Genomic DNA, 21,086 nt, shown 5'->3' with positions numbered 1-21,086 from the left:
TAACTCCTGTCTTTAAAGGGACACTTAAGCCAGGAAAAAAAATGAGTTTTACTCACCTGGGGCTTCTACCAGCCCCCTGCAGCAGTCCAGGGCCCTCGCAGCCACTCACTAATCCTCTGGTCCCCCGCTGCCAGCTAGTTTCGTTTTTGCCGACAGACCTGTCAGGACTGGCCATGCGTACCTTTTTCCGCATTCCCGGCTGTAATTAGCGCTATTGCGGGCCGCAACGCGTACAAAAATACGCGTTGCCGCATTACGCACGCATTGACATGCGACAACGCGTATTTTTGTACGCGTTGCGGCCCGCAATAGCGCTAATTACAGCCGGGAATGCGGAAAAAGCAACGCGTGGCCAGTCCTGACGGGCCTGTCGGCAAAAACGAAACTAGCTGGCAGTGGGGGACCAGAGGATTAGTGAGTGACTGCGAGGGCACAGGACTGCTGCAGGGGGCTGGTAGAAGCCCCAGGTGAGTAAAACTCATTTTTTTTTTCTGGCTTAAAGAGGAACTGTAACATAAAAATATCCCCTGGGGGGTACTCACCTCGGGTGGGGGAAGCCTCCGGATCCTAATGAGGCTTCCCACGCCGTCCTCCATCCGTCAGGGGTCTCGCTGCAGCCCTCCGTGGAGTCCGGGCAGCGGTGACGTCATTATTTACCTTCCTGGCTCCTGCGCAGGCGCTCTGACGGCTTTCCATTCCGAACTACACGGAAATACCCGATCGCCGTCGGGTCCGCTCTACTGCGCAGGCGCAAGTCTCCTGCGCCTGCGCAGTAGAGCGGACCCGAATGAGATCGGGTATTTCCGTGTAGTTCGGAATGGAAAGCCGCCACAGCGCCCCCGCTGGAGCCAGCAAAGGTAAATATTGAAATGACAGTCGGCACAGTCGCCGGCTGTTCGGAGGGCTGCGGAGAGACCCCCGTGGGACAGAGGACGGCGTGGGAAGCCTCATTAGGATCCGGAGGCTTCCCCCACCCGAGGTGAGTACCCCCCAGGGGATGTTTTTAATGTTACAGAGTCTCTTTAAGGTTCACTTTAATAACTCTTCAGAGCTGTTTTACAGTTATCACAATTATATCACCTTGGTGATAACTGTAAAACAGCTCAGAAGAGTTATTAAAGACAGGAGTTAAGCTTAGTGAATTGAAGCCATTGTGCCATTTCTGAAATTGAATAACCATTAAAAATATGCTTTCTGAAATAAATGTCCTGCCCCTTTCTTATCTACCTAGTGGCTGCTTAGCTCATCATGTGATCGTATGTAGAACTACAGCAGTCAAAGTTGGCTGTCAGATATGATTTAAACATAATTTCAGCTGTTGAATCCAGTGGCCACATAGCCTCAACACTATTTTTCCAGTGGCCTGATCTGTAAGCAAGGACTAGTACCCACCTAAAATAACAGTCCAAGACAAACCTCGCTAAAACAGTCCAAAACCTCGCTTGATTTTCTATTACCTCTGTAGCACTGCTCACACCGAAATAGTAAGGTGCAGCATTCTATGAAAGCGTTCTGGCCAGCAGCATTTTGCTGACTGACTGTGTGTGACTACATTCAGCTATACTGAAAGGGACCGCATTCATGCGCCCTGTTCAGAATTGCTCTAAATTATCTTTAGCCTCTCATCTTGTGTGCTTTAAAGTGGTTTCCCGTTTTTTTATGTTGTGGAGTGCTTGGTAGACTCTCATGCAGAGTTGCAACACTCCTCCAAAAAGGTATAGAGAAAAAGAGAAAAATCATAGCTGCGGACATGTGACTGCTTGAATCTCTACTGAAAAGGAAGTATCTGGAACTACTTTTAAGTATAGCACTATAGGTACTTGAATGTATGAAGACTGTGAGGGCCCGTTTCCACTATCGCGAATCCGCATGCGGGCAACGCATGCGGATTCGCACAGTCAGTACAAGTGGATGGGACTGTTTCCACTTGTGCGTTTCCCCGCACGTTTTTCTGTGCAGAAAAAATCTGCAGGGTAGGGGCCTCAGAATTCGCCTGCGTGTGGAATGCAGGCGAATCGCACGCAATGTATTTAATAGGGAAATCGCATGCGTTTTCCCCATGCGTTTTTTGCCGCGATTTCGCATGCGATTTCGCATAGGTACCCATGTTAATTCACACAGGCAGTGACATGGTTAAAATCGCATACAGCCTTACCTATGCGAAATCGCATGCGAAATCGCGGCAAAAAACGCATGCGGAATCGCACCCGCATGCGATTTGCCTGCGGTGATTCGCCGGCGATTTCGTAACGCTATAGTGGAAACGGGCCCTAAGTATGTATGTATGTATGGATGTATGTATGTATGTCTGGATGCTTACACTTTTAAACATTCTGGAAGTCCCCTTTAAATAATATAAGCTAAAGTTGCTTGAAAGCAATGATCCTGTGCATAATTACAGGTTTCATATGAACACAGGTTCACATTGCTACCGTTCACCCCATTTTACATTTAGCAATTCACACTCCCACCACCCCCAAGAAGAAAACCAGTGCTGAACATGAAGAAGAGACTTCATGAATATGCATTCTCTGAATTGTGTAGAGGTAAGTTTAAAGGAGCAAATTACATTTCCCTCCATTGCTGCAATTAAGAGAACTTATACTTTGAAATTCAGCTGCCAGCTGTTTGTTTCCAATCATGGAATACTTCTGTGCTCCTGTATTGCTCTGCAATATACCAGATAATCAGGAAAACCCCACAGTTTACCATGGGCCAACTACTTGGATGCAAAATGCCACTCTGGAACCCAGATCTGAGTCATGACAGAGAACAAGTAGTAGAGAAATATTGTTCAAAATAGATGGATTCTGTAGAACACCATGGGAGTTTGTAGAATGTATTCCTTTAAAACCATATTTAAAGAGCAGATCAGCAGCTTCCCCTTCATTGCATTGTTTGGATTGAAAAGTAGAAGAAGTTGAACACTGTGCGGGCATGCAGGTAGAGTGTGAGAAAACGCGGAAAACCCGCCACGAGTGCTTAGGATAAGGAGGCTGATTCCGCGTTCAACATGGCGGATTCCGCGTCCGACGCGGCGGTTTACACGCATAGGCCTACATCTGTCCGCATGGCGGAATGCGGAGAAACCGCCGCGTGCTCGGATAGCGGTGCGGCTGGTTCCGCGTCTGGCACAGCGGATACATTGCAAAACAGATCTGGTGTGGCTGGGACTGATAGTCCACACAGGTTCAGAAGGGCGCGCGCGTGTGTTGAGAGTCTTAAGCAGCTTGTTCTCCCTCTGCTCCCCTCCATAACAACAGATACACTGCTAGCCTGGAGACTAATGACGTATCAATACGTACCAGAATTTATAGTATTTGAGCCTGCCACTCACTGCTTGACATGCTTAACTCCTAGTGAATTTTTTTTAAGTGCGTGGACGTAATAACTAATTAACTATTCTACTAGGTAAAATTTTTCTTCAAGGAGAAGTCTAATTTAGAGTGGTTTATGGTGACTATTTTTGTGAAATGACCACAAAACATATACTTCAATGCATTGAGGTTAAATCTGCCAAAAGGCAGATTTCTGGCTTTGAAAATTTAACTTTGCAGACTCAAGTACCAATTTCAAAATCAAAATTTCATTTCAATTTGGAACAGAGCACTATCCACTGCTCACTCATATTATAGTCACATTACAGCATATGGACAAGACCTGCAATGGGGCTTACTATTCAAGAAAGAAATTAGAATATTAGTCTAGTTTATGGAGAGAGTAGTCAAATGAAACCAAGTAGCAGAAGCTCTATTGTTAAACACACATAAATCTGAGTGAGCCCTCTGGACTTAAGACATTTTTATACGGTTTGCTTGACTGCAACGTATTACCACATGGGCTCCCTTAAAAAAAAAAAAGAAAAAAAAAAGGCATAAATGTATCTACATGAAGCAGATTATGTCACTCACTTGCTGCCTGAGTGACAAGCAAATAACCGTCACACACATTAACTGCATCCTAGCACCATTTCAGCGCTTATGAAGAGGAGAATACATTTAAAATATGGAAGAAAAAAAAACACACACAATAAAAACTCTAAGTTCCATTCTCTGGTTGATTACCATACAACTAGTAAGCTACAGTATTATAATTTAACTGGTAAAGAAGAACCTATTAGGATGAAGTCCCATTGCTGACTCATATTCAAAGATGCAAGTCATACAGACCTTTGTTCACTACCCACTGAATTACTGTGCTGGCAGCTGGAATAAATATGCAGTTGACATGTTTCAGTGCTTCACTGGCTACTGCCATGTTCTGAATTACCTGTCCCCTGGATTGGTTCAGTTCACACTGATGGTCTAACAAATGCCTTGAAAACAGTTTCCTTGCATTTGGCAACTGGCTTAACTAGACATTTAGCTGCTTTCATTACCATATACCTCACGGTTCTATGCACAAGGAGCACTGTAGGCTGTACACACATACAAGCATGAGGACCTCTGTTTATTTAACCACATCAAATTACAATGTCCTCTAAAAAAAAGTGTATATTCGTATGGGACGTATCGTAAGCACACTGGCAATTTTAGAGGGCAGTTTATCACTTTCAAAACCATCGGTGTGAGCTTAGCCTCATAGCAATCCAGAAAAAGTATCATTAACTAATAAAAGTAGGGTATTGTACCGTGTTAGCCATCAGTAAAAGCAAGAAGTTTTAAATCAGGATGATATCATTTATTGGCTAACTACAAATGAATAAGAACAAACAAGCTTTCGGCCTTGCAGCCTTCGTCAGGTTTACATCCTGTTAGTTAGTTAACTAACAGGATGTAAACCTGACGAAGGCTGCAAGGCCGAAAGCTTGTTTATTCTTATTCATTTGTAGTTAGCCAATAAATGGTATCATCCTGATTTAAAACTTCTAAATAATAAAAGTATAAAAGTTAATCCTGCTAGATGAAGCCCAGTTGAGGCAGCCAATAAATACCCACTCTACCGTGAATCTAGCATGGTTACAGCCAGTAATCAGCCTGGCTAATTCATTCACTTCCATGCTGCCCTCTGCCTCCCCCTCCCCCCCCCCCCCCCCACACACACACACACACGCATCAACAAAACATCCAAGGTGTCTCTTCAGTATCGGCCCTGCAAAGTAGCCGAGTTACGGCCACTAACCGGCAGACTGCTGGTTAGTGGTCGTAACTCTGCTACTTTTCTAACTTTTTGTAAACATGTGAAATTTATATTGTATTTATTATGTGTAGCACTTTATCACTCTATCACTAGGGTATATTCACTCCTGGCGAAGTTTCCAATTTAGGAAATGAAACATGTTGAGTTTGGTGTAGGGTTTATAATAATTACTAGTGTGAACTAGGAGGATGGTCTTTTGACCCAGAACCTTGTTTCCTCCAGTCCACTTTTTTCACAGTTAACAAAATAGCCAGCAAATATGTTGTTTTAATGTAACTTTAATAAAAGCTAAGTTTTATATACTTTTCTACTAGGGTATACTCTTGTTTAGTCCTAATCAGGTGTGTTTATCTTCCAGGGAATTGTAGGATTTCAAAAGCCAGCTCACATAAATTGGCCAGGAATCGAACCCAGGTCTAGTGCGTGGAAGGCAGCTCTCCTCACCGCTATACCACCACCAACACTATATGCTGAAGCCAGCCTAGCATGTACCATTATGATATATCCAAGAGAAAAATGAGCTTGGTTAGGGATTTGTAGGATGTCAAAAGCCAACTCACATGCATTGGCCAGGAATCGAACCCAGGCCTAGCGCTTAGAAGGCAGCTATCCACACCATTATACCACCAACACAACACACTACAAAGCTACATGCTGAAGCCAGCCTAGCATGTACCATTGCGATATACCCAAGAGAAAAACTCTCTCTCTCTCTCTCTCTAGAACTTGATGCCATGGAACTGAATTTTCAGCTTAAAACCATCACGGATACCGTCGAAATTTCACAGGCAATTTCGTAATACCGCCGGATTGAAAAAGCAATTCCGTTCCGACCAAACGGAATGAAATGACCAATTTCCACCCAAATTTGTGGAAAATACAATTCCGTGGAAAGCAGTGACCATGAGAGAGAGAGAGAGAGAGAGAGAGAGAGAGAGAGAGAGAGAGAGAGAGAGAGAGATGAATCTGCATGGCTATCTGGGGTTCTCTTCGGACAACTGTTGAACACAAAAGGCAAGGCCATGCCTGGGTGGGCTTGAACCACCAACCTTTCAGTTAACAGCCAAACACGCTAACCGATTGTGCCACAGAGACTGTGTACCACATAGACTGTGCATGCAGTTGCTGTTGAATGATTTTATAGGGATGTATGTGTGTCTTTTGGAGGGAGAAAGTAAGTCTGCTCCAAGAAGTTTCAGCATGTAGTGTTGGTGGTATAATGGTGTGGATAGCTGCCTAACAAGCGCTAGGCCTGGGTTCGATTCCTGGCCAATGTATGTGAGTTGGCTTTTGACATCCTACAAATCCCTAAGCAAGCTCATTTTTTTCTTGGATATATCACAATGGTACATGCTAGGCTGGCTTCAACATGTAGCATTGTAGTGTGTTGTGTTGGTGGTATAATGGTATAGATAGCTGCCTACCAAGCGCTAGGCCTGGGTTCGATTCCTGGCCAATGTACGTGAGTTGGCTTTTGACATCCTACAAATCCCTAAGCAAGCTCATTTTTCTCTTGGATATATCATAATGGTACATGCTAGGATGGCTTCAGCATGTACTGTTGGTGGTGGTATAGTGGTCAGGAGAGCTGCCTTCCACACACTAGACCAGGGTTCGATACCTGGCCAATGTACGTGAGTTGGCTTTTGACATCCTACATATCCCTAAGCAAGCTCATTTTTCTCTTGGATATTGTAACGATCTGCTAGTGTGTGTGGGCACTAGCAGACAGACAATAGATAGACTTTCCCTGAAAGGGTAAAGTCTTACATACAGTGACAGTAGAAGGCAGTACAAACAGATATATATAGAATGGTCAGGCAATCGAGTCAGCAACAGATCAGATTGGTCAGGTACAAAATCTGCAGGAAATAAAGTGAGTAATCAGGCTGAGGTCGGCAACTGGTCAGATAGGCAGAGGTACAGAATCGGCAGGCTAAATCTAAGTGAGTAAACAGGCAGAGGTCGGCAACAGATCAGATTGGCAAGGTACAAAATCGGCAGGCAGAGAATAGTCAGAAAAACAGGCAAAAGTCAATACACAGGTAATACAATATGGAATAGCTGAGCTAATATGGAATCCCCGGGGTCCTGCCGGTTCAAGCCACACACAGAACTGACTAAAGTCTGAAGCCTTCACTGCGAAGTGTTAGCTAGAGCAGACAGTGAGCAAGTGTCAGAACAGAGCTTAAATAGCCTGGGTAAGCAGGAGAACACACCCCCCAGCCGCTTGGCCAATCAGGAACCGGAGGTGGAGTCCTGCGTGTCAGCTCACAGCTGATCAGCTGACACGCTTCCTTAGGGCATAAGAGGAGCGACGTTGCCAGCGCATGTGTCCGCCCTCATTTACAGTCTGAGTATCATGCGGCCGGATCCCCGCAGGAACGTTGCTGATACTATCCCTGCCACTGCGGGCAGCCGCATCAGAAGTCCCAGATGCGCTGCCAGTGGTGGCAGCCGCAATTGAGTTGGTAAGCACAGGATTTCTGACAGATATATCATAATGGTACATGCTAGGCTGGCTTCAGCATGTAGTGTTGGTGGTGGTATAGCGGTGAGGAGAGCTCCTTCCACGCACTAGACCTGGGTTTGATTCCTGGCCAATGTATGTGAGCTGGCTGCTAAAATCCTACAGTTCCCTGGAAGACAAGATCCTCCTCCGGAGGAGGAGGAGGGGAGGGAAAAAGGACTAGGGAAACAGCCAACAGGTGCTATGGGCTACCATTTAGCATAAAAAAGTTTTCATTTGTGATTACTTTAATTTTTCCGCCGGAATCCGGAATTTCGCAAATATCCGGCGGAAATGTTATAGCGACGGAATTTAGCACTGGCGGAATCCGTTCTTTCTGATCATCCCTACCTGTAATGCTGACCAAATTTGTACAGGGCTAACATTCAATCAACTTTTTCACCATTTTCTCATAGGCGATATGTTCACACCTCAACAATGAAAAAAAAAAAAAAAAAAAGTATTTTAAACCAATAGTAAACCAAAAATAATAATTTAGACAGTACTTTTTTGTACTCACTTTTTGGTATCAATCGCAGAGTGCGAAGTTATTTTAAGATTAAAAATGATCTCCTTTGAGAAAACCTAGAAATGAATAAGGGCCACTATGTCATTTTGCTATGCTCCCCACTTGATAATTAAAAATTACTTCCAAGCCCAATCATTATTTTGACTGAAAATGCCCAATATCTTCTGAATATTTATTAATTTGCAGAGGTCCATAGATTAGCAGCTGATTTGAACAAGATAAACAATTCTGCCAAAAGAGTGGTGAATCATTATGAAATAGTGAGCGAGGGTGTTTTGCCTTATACCTGTTAGCACAGAAGTGTATGCTGCAGAGTAAAGTTTAAAACAAACATTAAAAATCATGAAAAAATGTACATCACATTTCAAATAATGTGTTATGTTTTGACATAGGTTTATTTGCTTAATGCTGGGAATACACCATGAGATTTTCTGGTAGATAGATGGTTCCATAGATAATTTCCGACAGGTCCGATCTGATTTTCGTTTGTTTTTCTGATCGATAGTGAATGAAAAAAAACGATCAGAAAAAAAAACGATCGGACAGTAAATCTGCTGAAAAATCTCATTGTGTATCCTCAGCATTAGAATTACTTGTCCTTATAACATTTCTTAGTACTCTGAAGATGAAAACAAGTTGCTTAAAAGCCTGTGATACTCTTATGATTCACACCAGGGTAGTATCCCTCCTCATCCAAAAAAGTTCAAGATTTTTAAATGTCCTTCACCACAAAATGCTGCAGGCCTGAGTTTTTAGCCTAGTGAATGCCCATAATGTGTAAACACCAGCAAGGCCTCTGAACTTGCTTTAGGTTTATAGACTGCAGATCACAGGGAAAAAAGGTCAAAGCTTACATTTCACCAAACATCTACTGCTAAGAAAGCCAGTAAAGAACTACCAGGCATTTACTGCGCTGCTCATCAGATCAAAGTATGCCTAATGATCAGGTGTAATTTACCAAATAATATCTCTCGTTTTCTTTCTTTCATACTGTAATTTAGACAGCTGCAGAAAATCACTCATTTCTTCCATTTGTGTTTTTCAAAGCTGGGTAATTTACAGAAAAAAATGGGCTAGAGACCTGTTCTGAAAAGACAGTATGCATGTGAATAACTATTCCGATTGTACAATAAGAGTAAAGGTGGTGTGTTTGTGTGTGTGTGTGTGAGCGTGTGTGTGTGTGTGTGCCTGTGCTATGTGTGTGCCTCTCACCAGTACCAAAGTTAGAGTTTAAGAAGTGTGCCTTTTTTATGTCCATTGTAAGACAGCCTGCTGACTTAATGAAGTCTTGGGCATCAGAAGTCTGTTACCTATGGCAGTTAGCAATTATTTGTCTTCTCATCCGCAGGCTTTTTTCTGTGTTCTTTTTTCAGAACTGCAGAAGTGCAATTAAATTGTGTTCTGACTTCAGGATATTACGTACTGCATAATAAAAAATACTGACAAGTTTGAAAATTATTAGAACTAAAATTAAAAAAAAACTAAAAAAAAAACAAAACAAAAAAACTTTATGAATGATCTTATTTTTCACCTTAATGGTAAGGAGTGCTAATCCATGAGATAAACAGATAAAGAGACCTCCTGTAATTTGTGAGGAGAAATAAATCATAAGTGAACTCAGAAAAGTAGAGATACATTTTGAGTTGAGACCAAACATGAGTTCAAAGGGAAGGTGAGATAATTCATAGGATTGGTATTGTGAATCATTCTCTAACAGACTTCACTTCTGATGTACATGTACAGTAGGCACCCCCAATACCAGTAAAGTGTACATTTTCTTTCTTGTATTTAAAACTACACATTTTCTACTAACTGCACATGCAGTACAACTGCTTTTCGAGGTTAATGGGTAACAAAGCTTGTTGGTGATAATGTAAAACGACAAGTTCCTCAAGATGTGCAGATGATATCCCAGTCTACAAAGCATTTACCAGTATAGTAAACATGCACAATGTATGGTTGGGGGGGGGGGGTTGCTCTTATTATAAGCCGCTGCTGCTGAGCTAGACACGGCCACAGTAACACAGCTAGGAGTGACCACAAAGATGCAGGCTGCTTTGTTAAGGCCCCGTTAACATCACAGAACGCAGGCGCGTTCCGTTCAGAACACAACGCACAGGAACGCACGTCATGTGCGTCTCTGTGCATTGCGTGGCTGATCCCATTCACTGAAAGTGAATGGGACAGCCACGTGTTTTTACAAAAAATGCATGCAGCATGTGTTCCCGGACCGCACCGACTTTTGGATAAACTTCCATGGCGTTTTTGATGACAGGGGTTGTGGGGAGAGGTTTCACGCATTTTCCTAGTTTTAGGTTAAGTGGGGGAGTAAAAAAAGTTCAGGTGCAGATTATTTTTAATTATAACAAGAGGATTCCATCATTATTTTTAATTGCGCCAAAGGTGCTCTTTAAGTTCATCACCGGTTTGTCAACTTATATAATTATATCCCAAAAACTATGTGAATTTATAGTCCCTGCATTTATATAACAGAATTCATGTTGGTACTGTATATAGGGGAATAAAAGCCCTATTTTGCATGCATCTCCTTTGAGTTGTGGAAAGAATAAGAAAAACATTTGTAGAAATAGCTGAACGTAGCCGAATAGCCACCTGGTCATGTGACTGTCACTCAGTGGTAGTCGGAACCAACAGTGGGCCCCTGTGCAGAATAAATGTAAGGGGCCCTATGCAAATGTGCACAGCCACAACAGATCATGGGTGGATCCAAAAAGTGCCAATAACACAGACGTATGTGAATCTAGGTTGTCTTCCGTAGCCACTGAATTAATGTAGCACATATTCTCTACCTATTTATGTCAAAAAATTCCTATAATATTAATATTCTGTTTATAGATAGATTTGATTTCTTGCACAGTGCTTTTTGCAGAGTGCATAGCCATGTTATTAACTGTCCTCACAGGAATGTACAATGTAACCCCCACATAGTCATAGGGGTCGATTCAAAAAGCATTACTGCATTCGGTAATGCAGAAAACAGCTGACTTTACCGAGCACTTAGGAAAATGTTAATTAATGAGAAGCTTAAAATTACAGAGCAGTGAGGTAATTTACCAACTTGTGTGGTAAATACCTCAACAAATGTCAGTAAATGTCAATTCATAAAGCCTACAACATGTGGTAAAGCTACAAAATGATACCATCTGCTTTGAAGTGGTGAAAAGAGTGCGGAGTCTGTGCGAGGAGACTGTGCTGGGAGCCGTGACTCACAAGCAGAAGCAGTGAGAACTGTGACTGACAGGAGCAGGGAGCCAATACAAACAGCCCCTAATCTCCTGCAAGTCTGAATGATGGAATCTGATAGGACCCGCAGCCTTCTGAGGCAGGGCAAGCTTTTAAACCCCCCAGGCAGCAGCAGAGCAAGAGGAGATTGGAACAAAACAGGCTTCTCTGAATAACTTAGGCTGTTTGGCTGTTTAACCTCTTGGGTTCCTGTTTGAAGATGTGTAGGAGCTAGTGGGGAAAATCACCTAAGCGTGGCATGTGTAAAGTTTTTTTAAGTTCTTCTAAGCTTTGGTAATGAAATAGAATGTTAAGAAAGACTAATAGATTCAGAGCAAGCAGAGGCAGTATAACAAAACATGTACATCTACAGTGGTGTGAAAAACTATTTGCCCCCTTCCTGATTTCTTATTCTTTTACATGTTTGTCACACTTAAATGTTTCTGCTCATCAAAAACGTTAACTGTTAGTCAAAGATAACATAATTGAACACAAAATGCAGTTTTAAATGATAGTTTTTATTATTTAGTGAGAAAAAAAATCCAAATTTACATGGCCCTGTGTGAAAAAGTGATTGCCCCCCTTGTTAAAAAATAACTTAACTGTGGTTTATCACACCTGAGTTCAATTTCTGTAGTCACCCCCAAGCCTGATTAATGCCACACCTGTTTCAATTAAGAAATCACTTAATAGGAGCTATCTGACACAAAGAAGTAGACCAAAAGCACCTCAAAAGCTAGACATCATGCCAAGATCCAAAGAAATTCAGGAACAAATGAGAACAAAAGTACTGTAATTGAGATCTGTCAGTCTGGTAAAGGTTATAAAGCCATTTCTAAAACTTTGGGACTCCAGCGAACCACAGTGAGAGCCATTATCCACAAATGGCAAAAACATGAAACAGTGATGAACCTTCCCAGGAGTGGCCGGCCGACCAAAATTACCCCAAGAGCGCAGAGAAAACTCATCTGGGAGGCCACAAAAGACCCCTGGACAACATCTAAAGAACTGCAGGCCTCACTTGCCTCAATTAGGTCAGTGTTCACGACTCCACCATAAGAAAGAGACTGGGCAAAAACGGTCTGCATGGCAGATATCCAAGGCGCAAACCACTTTTAAGCAAAAAGAACATTAAGGCTCGTCTCAATTTTGCTAAAAAACATCTCAATGATTGCCAAGACTTTTGGGAAAATACCTTGTGGACCGACGAGACAAAAGTTGAACTTTTTGGAAGGTGTGTGTCCCTTACATCTGGCGTAGAAGTAACACAGCATTTCAGCAGAAGAACATCATACCAACAGTAAAATATGGTGGTGGTAGTGTGATGGTCTGGGGCTGTTTTGCTGCTTCAGGACCTGGAAGGCTTGCTGTGATAGATGGAACCATGAATTCTACTGTCTACCAAAAAATCCTGAAGGAGAATGTCCGGCCATCTGTTCGTCAACTCAAGCTGAAGCGATCTTGGGTGCTGCAGCAGGACAATGACCCAAAACACACCAGCAAATCCACCTCTGAATGGCTGAAGAAAAACAAAATGAAGACTTGAGTGGCCTAGTCAGAGTCCTGACCTGAATCCTATTGATATGTTGTGGCATGACCTTAAAAAGGCGGTTCATGCTAGAAAACCCTCAAATAAAGCTGAATTACAACAATTCTGCAAAGATGAGTGGGCCAAAATTCCTCCAGAGCGCTGTAAAAGACTTGTTGCAAGTTATCGCAAACACTTGATTGCAGTTATTGCTGCTAAGGGTGGCCCAACCAGTTATTAGGTTCAGGGGGCAATTTCTTTTTCACACAAGGCCATGTAGGTTTTGAGGTTTTTTTTCTCACTAAATAATAAAAACCATCATTTAAAACTGCATTTTGTGTTTAATTATGTTATCTTTGACTAATAGTTAATGGTTTTTGATGAGCAGAAACATTTAACTGTGACAAACATGCAAAAGAATAAGAAATCAGGAAGGGGCAAATAGTTTTTCACACCACTGTAAAGGGATGTCTGGGATGCCTCTTACTATTGTAATGCCCTCACTGCACGGAACAGCTTGTAACAACGCAGAGACACTCCACTCTCTTCTGCTGTTATGAACAGGTTTTTGACAATGGGCTTTGGTAATTTACTGAACTTCTACTGCACCTGTTAACATTTTTATGAATTAGCACACAAAAGTCTAAAATACCGAAAACGGTATTTTCCCGACCAGATTGTTTTTTTTGTTTTTTTTTATACAGCCTTTTATGAATCGACCCCATGGTCTAATGTAACTACCATATTATTATTGTGTATTTATATAATAAATATTTATACAATAACTAAGCAGTATGCCAAGGTGGGTGCTTCCTCATCTTCTCACTTTAACTTCAAGGAGTACTATCGATTGAAGCATTTTTTTTTTAAATGCTGTATGTTAGGGCACACATTACCACAAGTACTAGGAGCAGGTTCCTTTTTCACACAGCTCTGCCTCTCTGCTGTAAAATCCTTAGTCAGTTTTTAGATACAAAAGTGACACTCTTAAAGGGCTAGACCATGTCCCTGCACAGGGGGGTTACTATCAACTCCTCAGTGTATAGCTTAATTATCCCTTTGCTGAAACAATCTTATTTAGATGGTGGTAAGGGGTTAAAGATTCCAGCAATGTGTGTTCCTTGTTTGCTGTTCTCTCTGACTGATAAAGATCCTGATAATGCCTTTGTAATCAGCATCTCTCCCTCTCAGCAGCCTAGGAAGTAGATGCAGCCTGAAATGTATCATCATCACAAGCCAGTCAGTCAGTCAGGAAATGTAAACACATCTCCCTGGTTCAGAATTACAGCACATCTCATTACATGTTACCTCCTCAGATCAGCCTCCTCACGTCTCCTGCATGCTGTGACACAGTGAAGTATATTTGTGAGCTGTGTGAGAAATGGAGGATGATTTTTAAGCAGGGAGAGAGAACTGGATGAACAAATAAAGGGCCCCTAGCATTAGTGGTAATGTGTACCCGAATATAGAGTATAAAAAAAAAAAAAGTTGTTTTAATCGATGGTATTCCTTTAATTTTTGGGTTTGGCCGACCATCAAATTCAGGAATGCTTGAATTATGTATATATATTGTTGACATCTTCTGCAGCACCTTTAGGGCTCATTCACACTGCAAGAGCTTTTTAAGCGCTAGTGATTTGACAATGCCTTGCTAATGCAATGCTATGGGGAATTTTTACAAAATCACATTGCTCCAGTGTGAACACACACATAGGATAACATTAGCAAGAGCTTTTTAAATCACAAACGCTGAGAAAAGCTCTTGTAGTGTGAACGAGCCCTGAGGCCTTGTTCAGATTGTGTTCGGCTTGCGTATCCGTCCGTGGTGGGCTTATTTTGAGGCATTTTTTCTTTCCAATTCCCGGTACTTGGGTGGGCGATTTTTTTTGTGGTTAGCGGTTTCCAACGCGTTTTTCCCGAGCGTTTTAGTAAATCACTCCCTGATGCAAGTCAGGAAGTTAACTCTTTGATCCGGAAAAGAATAAATACAATGTATTTATTTTTAAAAACGAGAACGCAATTGCTCCACAAAGTGGTTTTGTGAGCGTTTTGTGTTTTTCCTATACCTTCTATTGAGGCGGAATCGCATCAAAAATGGCCCATCTAAAAAATGACTTATCTAAATGGATCTAAAACAAACCGCTTAGATATGAACTATCTCATAGAGAATCAGTGTGTAAGCGCTTTCAGGGCAATTTTTTTTAAATCGCCCGTGCTTAAAAAATAACAAAAACGCCTGCAGTGTGAACAAGTCCTTGCAGAATATATAGTCATGTTACTGACTGTCCTCAGAAGAGCTCACAACCTAATCCATGCTATAGTCATAGTCTAATGTCCTACCATAGTATTATTATGTGTTTATATAGGGCTGACAACTTTGTCATTATGACTGTGTACTTTGTGAAGTGCTGCCAGACAGCTACAAGCAGGGGAGTGACACAGGGAGAAAGAGAGCTTCTGAATGGGCTGGGTTCTGATGCATACACAAACCTAAAGGATAATCTAGGCCTGATTATGATGCACCTGCATGGGTTTCAGAGGAAATGGGGCCCTTTGGCAGGTGCATGGCCTGCACGGGCCTATGTCTGCCCCTAGCTGTCACTGCAAGTTGTCTTTTCTCTTACTTCAGTTGGGAAAAATTGATTTCTGAAAGGGGGAGGCTGACGGCCTAAAAACTGTTTTCTTTACGCAATATTCTAGAACTTTATTCTTAACTTGTTTTACTACTTAGAGGGGTACCGAGGCAAGGGGATAATAAAATCTTAGCCCACAGATGTGCTATAAGGAAATGTGAGTGTTCAAATGTTAATTGAGACTACTAGTATATGTGATAAGTCATTTTTTGAGGTTATAGCTTTTTTTGTTGGAGTTCATGGATTATGTATACTGTTCTGCACATTCCAGGGAGCCCCTAAATATATTTATATTGATAAATCTTTACAATTAAAGGATGGTGCTTACCCATTTCAGTGTTTTGCATGTGGCCTTTATTAACAGTGTTACACATGTCCCTCTGGCCGCCCATAAGGGTCGCCGACCCATCGGCGGTTCTGCGCTTCTGCACATGCGTGGGTGCATACTACGCAGGCTCAGTGAGCTTGTGCCCAAGCAGAAGCTCACCCATGCATATGCAGAAGTACCGACCTGCCGATGGGTCATAGAGCCTTAAAAGTGTCCAGCAGATCACCAGTGAGCAGCGAGGGACCCAGAAGACTTCAAGTAGCTGGAAGAAGCCCCAGGTAAATAAAGATAAATTAAACTCTTCACCTCGTTTGTCCTTAAGTGGTGCTTTATCGTAAGACCTCATCGGTGGTTCCTAACCTGAAGACCCCCCCCCCATCTGATTGATCATTATTATTTAGTATTTATATATCGCCAACATCTTCCGCAGCACTGTACAGAATATATTGTCTTGTCACTAACTGTCCCCTCAGAGGGGCTCACAATCTAGTCCCCACCATAGTCATATGTCTATGTATGTATCGTGTAGTGTATGTATCATAGTCTAGGGCCAATTAGGGGCGAGCCAGTTAACTTATCTGTATGTTTTTGGGATATGGGAGAAAAACGGAGAGCTGGAGGAAACCCACACAAACATGGGAAGAACATACAAACTCCGTACAAATGGTGCTTTGGCAGAGATTTGAACCAGGGAGGGAACCAGCTCTGCAAGGCAAGAGTGCTAACCACTACGCCACCATTTACTATCATCTTTTTATGTTTATAAATACTGCATGGTAAGGGCTTGAGTGTTGGTCAAAGAGCTAGCAATCTACATGCTAAACTTTACAAATGAGTGATTGACTGCAAAAGTGGCTTTATGGTTGTTCTATATAGGTCTATATAGTATAAAAACAATGATCATGGGAAAGTTTCCAAACAGTCTGCATTGTTAATTTATCTTTGCTGGGGTGTCCAAACAGTCATTTGTTTGTATATCACTCAGCAAAAACAAAACAACAACACTCAAGCATGTAACATTATATGGTGCAAGTCTTATTTGAAAGACTGAGTGAAATAGCTGATGGACTGCTATACACGGAATATTACTCCTAATGAGATAACTGAGGTGTTTAATTTATTTGGTATATTGCCACAATATTTGTCAATGTCCTAATGCTGGCCACACACTGGTAGATATCTGTAAGGTCAACAGAATTTACCTAAACTGCAGATGATCTTTAAAATAAATAGTGCAGAGGAGCTGAGCACAGAGGTTTCACTGCAGTATCTTAAACATGCTGCCATGTGTAGTGACATGCCATCATCCTATTTTATACGGAGTTCCTGATTGGACGTTTGAAATCAACACAGTGAAGCTTCACTGCTCACGACCTCAGTGAACCCACTGCACTGTCAGTGCATTCAGTAAGTCAAACAATGAGCCAGGTCTATCATCTGATGTGTTTCTAGAATTAGACATTTAGTACAAATAAACTAAGAGCTATAAAGGGTATTGTGTGATTGGCCAGTTTAAATGTGAGTATTTCAATGATTATCTTGCTGAATTTAATAGGCTATTGGGTATTATCTTTGCTATACAAGCACACTACACATCACTATCTGATAGAAATCAGTATGGAAGGTTTTATTATTATTCTGGGCCTTGATTAAGTTTAATCTGACAGCCCACTAGAGAGAGACACAAAAACTAGCAGCATACAATTGCAGAAGGCATGCTTATAGATAGGTTAATGAGCAATATCTACATAAGGTCCGGTTCACATTGGCAGCTAAAACAGTCTATTAAGTGGACCATACCAGATTCTAACGGATGTAAACAGACCCAATGTTAACCCATGGATTTGTTCACATTGCTCTATTATAATGGATCCATTTGTCATGTTTCGCCAAATGGACCGAAAGTTTGGGGGGGGGGCTGCAATAATTCTGGAGCAACAGACATGTCGCATTGACGGCCACACTAATGAAGCAGATCAAAAATGCATGCCATATAAAAACTGATCTATTGCATAGATCAGATTTTACAGGGATTCGTTTTTGATCCGTCCAGTGTGAACCGGGCCTAACAGTGTCGTTTTATAAGGTAGAACTTTAAACATTGCCATTACTTGGACTTTGCTATATGCTTGTGTGCTTTCCCTACTGTACATAAGCTCTGTTCTAAGTAGCTAATTGCAAATGATCAAACTATAAAATATTGATCCGCATGGTCCCTGCTGATAGCTAATTTTAATAAAGCTTATCAGTATGCATAGCTGGTAAGTGATAGATAGATAGATAGATAGATAGATAGATAGATAGATAGATAGATAGATAGATAGATAGATAGATAGAGATAGAAAACTGGACATGGCAAAAATTTGATTGCGAGGATAGTTAGTGAGTGACCAAAAATATACATATACTTTGTAAAGTGCTGTGAAAAATGGCAGTGCTCTATAAATACTAAATAAATGAATACAGATAGAAGATAGATAGATAGATAGATAGATAGATATTCTTCTGCATAGTTAGGGCAGGCTTTCAACTAGATATACCTTTCAGTTTTTATAAGAATGTTGTTCATTTTGCCAATCATTGTCCTACACCTCAATTGATTACAACCGAGTACCCTCAATGTGGCTTCTCCTTCTTTGGCTTATAGATAACAGAGATTTCCGATTTTCATTACAATAAAAAGAGAAATATGACCGGTCCTCCTGTAACTTGGCTAGGAGTAACTAAGAGTACACCCTGAAGTTGTAGTTGGTAAACTTATCAACTGCACATTTCCTCTTTACACATACTGTATGAACCCACTATGGCATGTTTTTTCTGCCTGAAGTGATTATTGATCTTGGCAAAGGAGCTATGCCTTTTCCATGGCTAGAGAGAACCATGCTTAATTAGTCCTCAAAACTTACAGGGGTCATTGATGATATTGAAGATATTCTTGAATTCATAATTTAGTAACTTGCAAGTTGCAGCTATCCATTATTTGTTTTCTTTTAAAAGGAACTCAAGTCTCTCCAGATAAGCTATAGGAGTATATACTGCGAAGATTCTAACAAACAGTTACGATTCTTACCTTATTCTGCTGTGCATATATGACTACAAAGCTTTGGAGTGCTTTGTTTTTTTCTGGACATGAATTTGGGTGCATTAATTAAGTCCTTTACAATGAGTTTAACAGACCATAGAGGAATGAAGTTACACATTTGGAAATGTAGGAGCATGCTCTCTAGCAAAGAAAGCATTTTGTGCACCAAACAGTGTCTTGTCCAAAAACGTCCAAAAACTGAAATGTTAAAGTACTTCTAATTTTATTCAAGAATAGCTGATGGTAAAATGAAGTGAAAATGTAATTTTTAATTACTTTAATTTACAAAACGTTTTGTATAGCATTAATACAGGTTATCATTTGTTAACATAAGCAGCATTATACACTAATTCTATCATGAGTTATGCTTGTATCAGTTGCATTGATAATCATAAACTGGGCCTTGTAGGGAAAGCCTTCAACTGATTTTCCTATGAGCTGAATGGTTCCTAGTGAATCTTGTAACAACGCTGCGTTAATTAACTCTTAAACGACTACCGTAAATAGTAACTGCTGCGACAGCTTGAAAATAAATTACGTTAGGACTGCATCGTGGAGATTTACAGTATGAATAGTTCATCAAAAATATTTTTGGGGTGACATTTCATGTATGCTTTTTATCTGGGAAGGGTGCAGGTTTTTCCTCTGCGCTGATAATGCGTATTGCACCTTGCTCATTACAGCCTGCAATGATTTCAACTTAGACAGATTCCTCAAGTTTGTACACGACTTCTTTGGGTTATTACCCAGCTGTGCAGCTGAGCGGGGAGATAACCACAGCCCCAGCCTCTTATCTGTAATGATGTAATACATCCGAGCTCTGGGCCGAGATGATTGGGGAATAATGGGATTGGAAGAACTGCAGAGATGACAATACGCCTGTGCCTCCTGTCGCTTGTACCATGCAATCCTCTGACACGGAAAAGCTGGGGGAATAGGAAAATAAACACTAATACAGCCTCGGAATTAAGTTAGCCATTTCCACTACACCAGCTGTTAGTAGTAACAAATGGGAACCCAAAACCTCAGACCCCACCGTGTCCCATGAAAAATAAAATTCCTGGATAGCACAGCTACGCAGTCTGTTCCTTTTATCGTTTTTTGCAATTAAGTGTAATGGCTCAATTAACAAGTTATTTTTAGATTTGACAGTATAATAAAGGCTGATTGCACAAAGGATGAACCTCCAGCAGTCTGGGCCATTGGTACGGCTCTCCTTATGCGCAAACTGCTGCCATCAGTAGTGAGCATCACACACTGTGCTTACCTTCTGCAGGAGCTGGGAACCTGAGTACTTAGCTGCTATAGATTTGATCTCCCCACCGAAAGCCGAGGCCCAAAGCTTCACCCTAGCAAGACAAGACACAGAGGCTGATGTAACGAGACAAGCATCACACAGATGATAATATTCCTGTTTTAACCTCCAACAAGCTTAGTTAGACAAACTAACATGACAGCTGAAATAAGATAGTAGAACGATTTGCTAAGCGATTTGCTAAGCTACTGTGCATCTAGCTCTGTACAGCAAGGTAAGGCCTTTCATGTCTGTCTCTTGCCTTGACTGCAATTGCTAGTTTTTTAAACTATAATAGGGAAGGTATTTTTTTAACTGCAGCAGAAATTACATTGCTAGCTGCGCTAAAGATCCACTTCATTCACCACCAATTTAATGCCACAACGGACATGGATAAAAAAAAAAAAAAAAAAACAGTATCAAAAGGACGCCTGCAAAATTTGAAAGCAAGGTCAAAAATTCTACAGCAGGTAAATGATATTGAGGTGGTAAGGGGGGGGGGGGGGGGGGGGGGAAGCCATATTCAACTCTCCGCCTGACTGCCTTTAATAGGGGAACATTAAAACGGGCCTCGAAAAAAAATGATCTGCAGTCTCCCAAACTTGCCTCATGATAGATAAGTTTACACCACATTCTAAGCCATGAAAAATGACGCAAGTCAGCGGGGTGGAAAAAAAAAGACTTGTCACTTACATAGATAACGGGATCTGCTGTTCCGATCCAATCGCTGGTTTTAGCGTCGTATGCAGTGCTATCCAGAAAAAGAAGAAAAAAAACCCAAAAGCTAGAGGAATAGTGAAA

At 41.4% G+C, this 21,086-nt stretch overlaps 1 protein-coding gene across 1 annotated transcript in view; it reads right to left on the bottom strand.

Annotated features, from left to right (window-relative positions):
- Positions 1-21,086, bottom strand: part of LOC137533581 (voltage-dependent calcium channel subunit alpha-2/delta-3-like) — a 1,358,331-nt gene that overhangs the window by 1,336,268 nt on the left and 977 nt on the right. Inside the window, exons 1-2 of the mRNA XM_068254939.1 lie at positions 20,979-21,086; positions 20,259-20,340 (exon numbers count right to left, since the gene is read on the bottom strand). The exon at positions 20,979-21,086 is cut by the window's right edge and continues 977 nt beyond it. Of these exons, the coding sequence (XP_068111040.1) occupies positions 20,259-20,340; positions 20,979-21,086 (190 nt within the window). The remainder of the gene's footprint in view (positions 1-20,258; positions 20,341-20,978) is intronic.

Source organism: Hyperolius riggenbachi, chromosome 9 (genome assembly GCF_040937935.1).
Source record: "Hyperolius riggenbachi isolate aHypRig1 chromosome 9, aHypRig1.pri, whole genome shotgun sequence".
In the NCBI taxonomy this organism is placed as follows: Eukaryota; Metazoa; Chordata; class Amphibia; order Anura; family Hyperoliidae; genus Hyperolius; species Hyperolius riggenbachi.
Note: the sequence above shows the minus strand (reverse complement) of the source record. Positions and strands in the feature narration are given on the sequence as shown.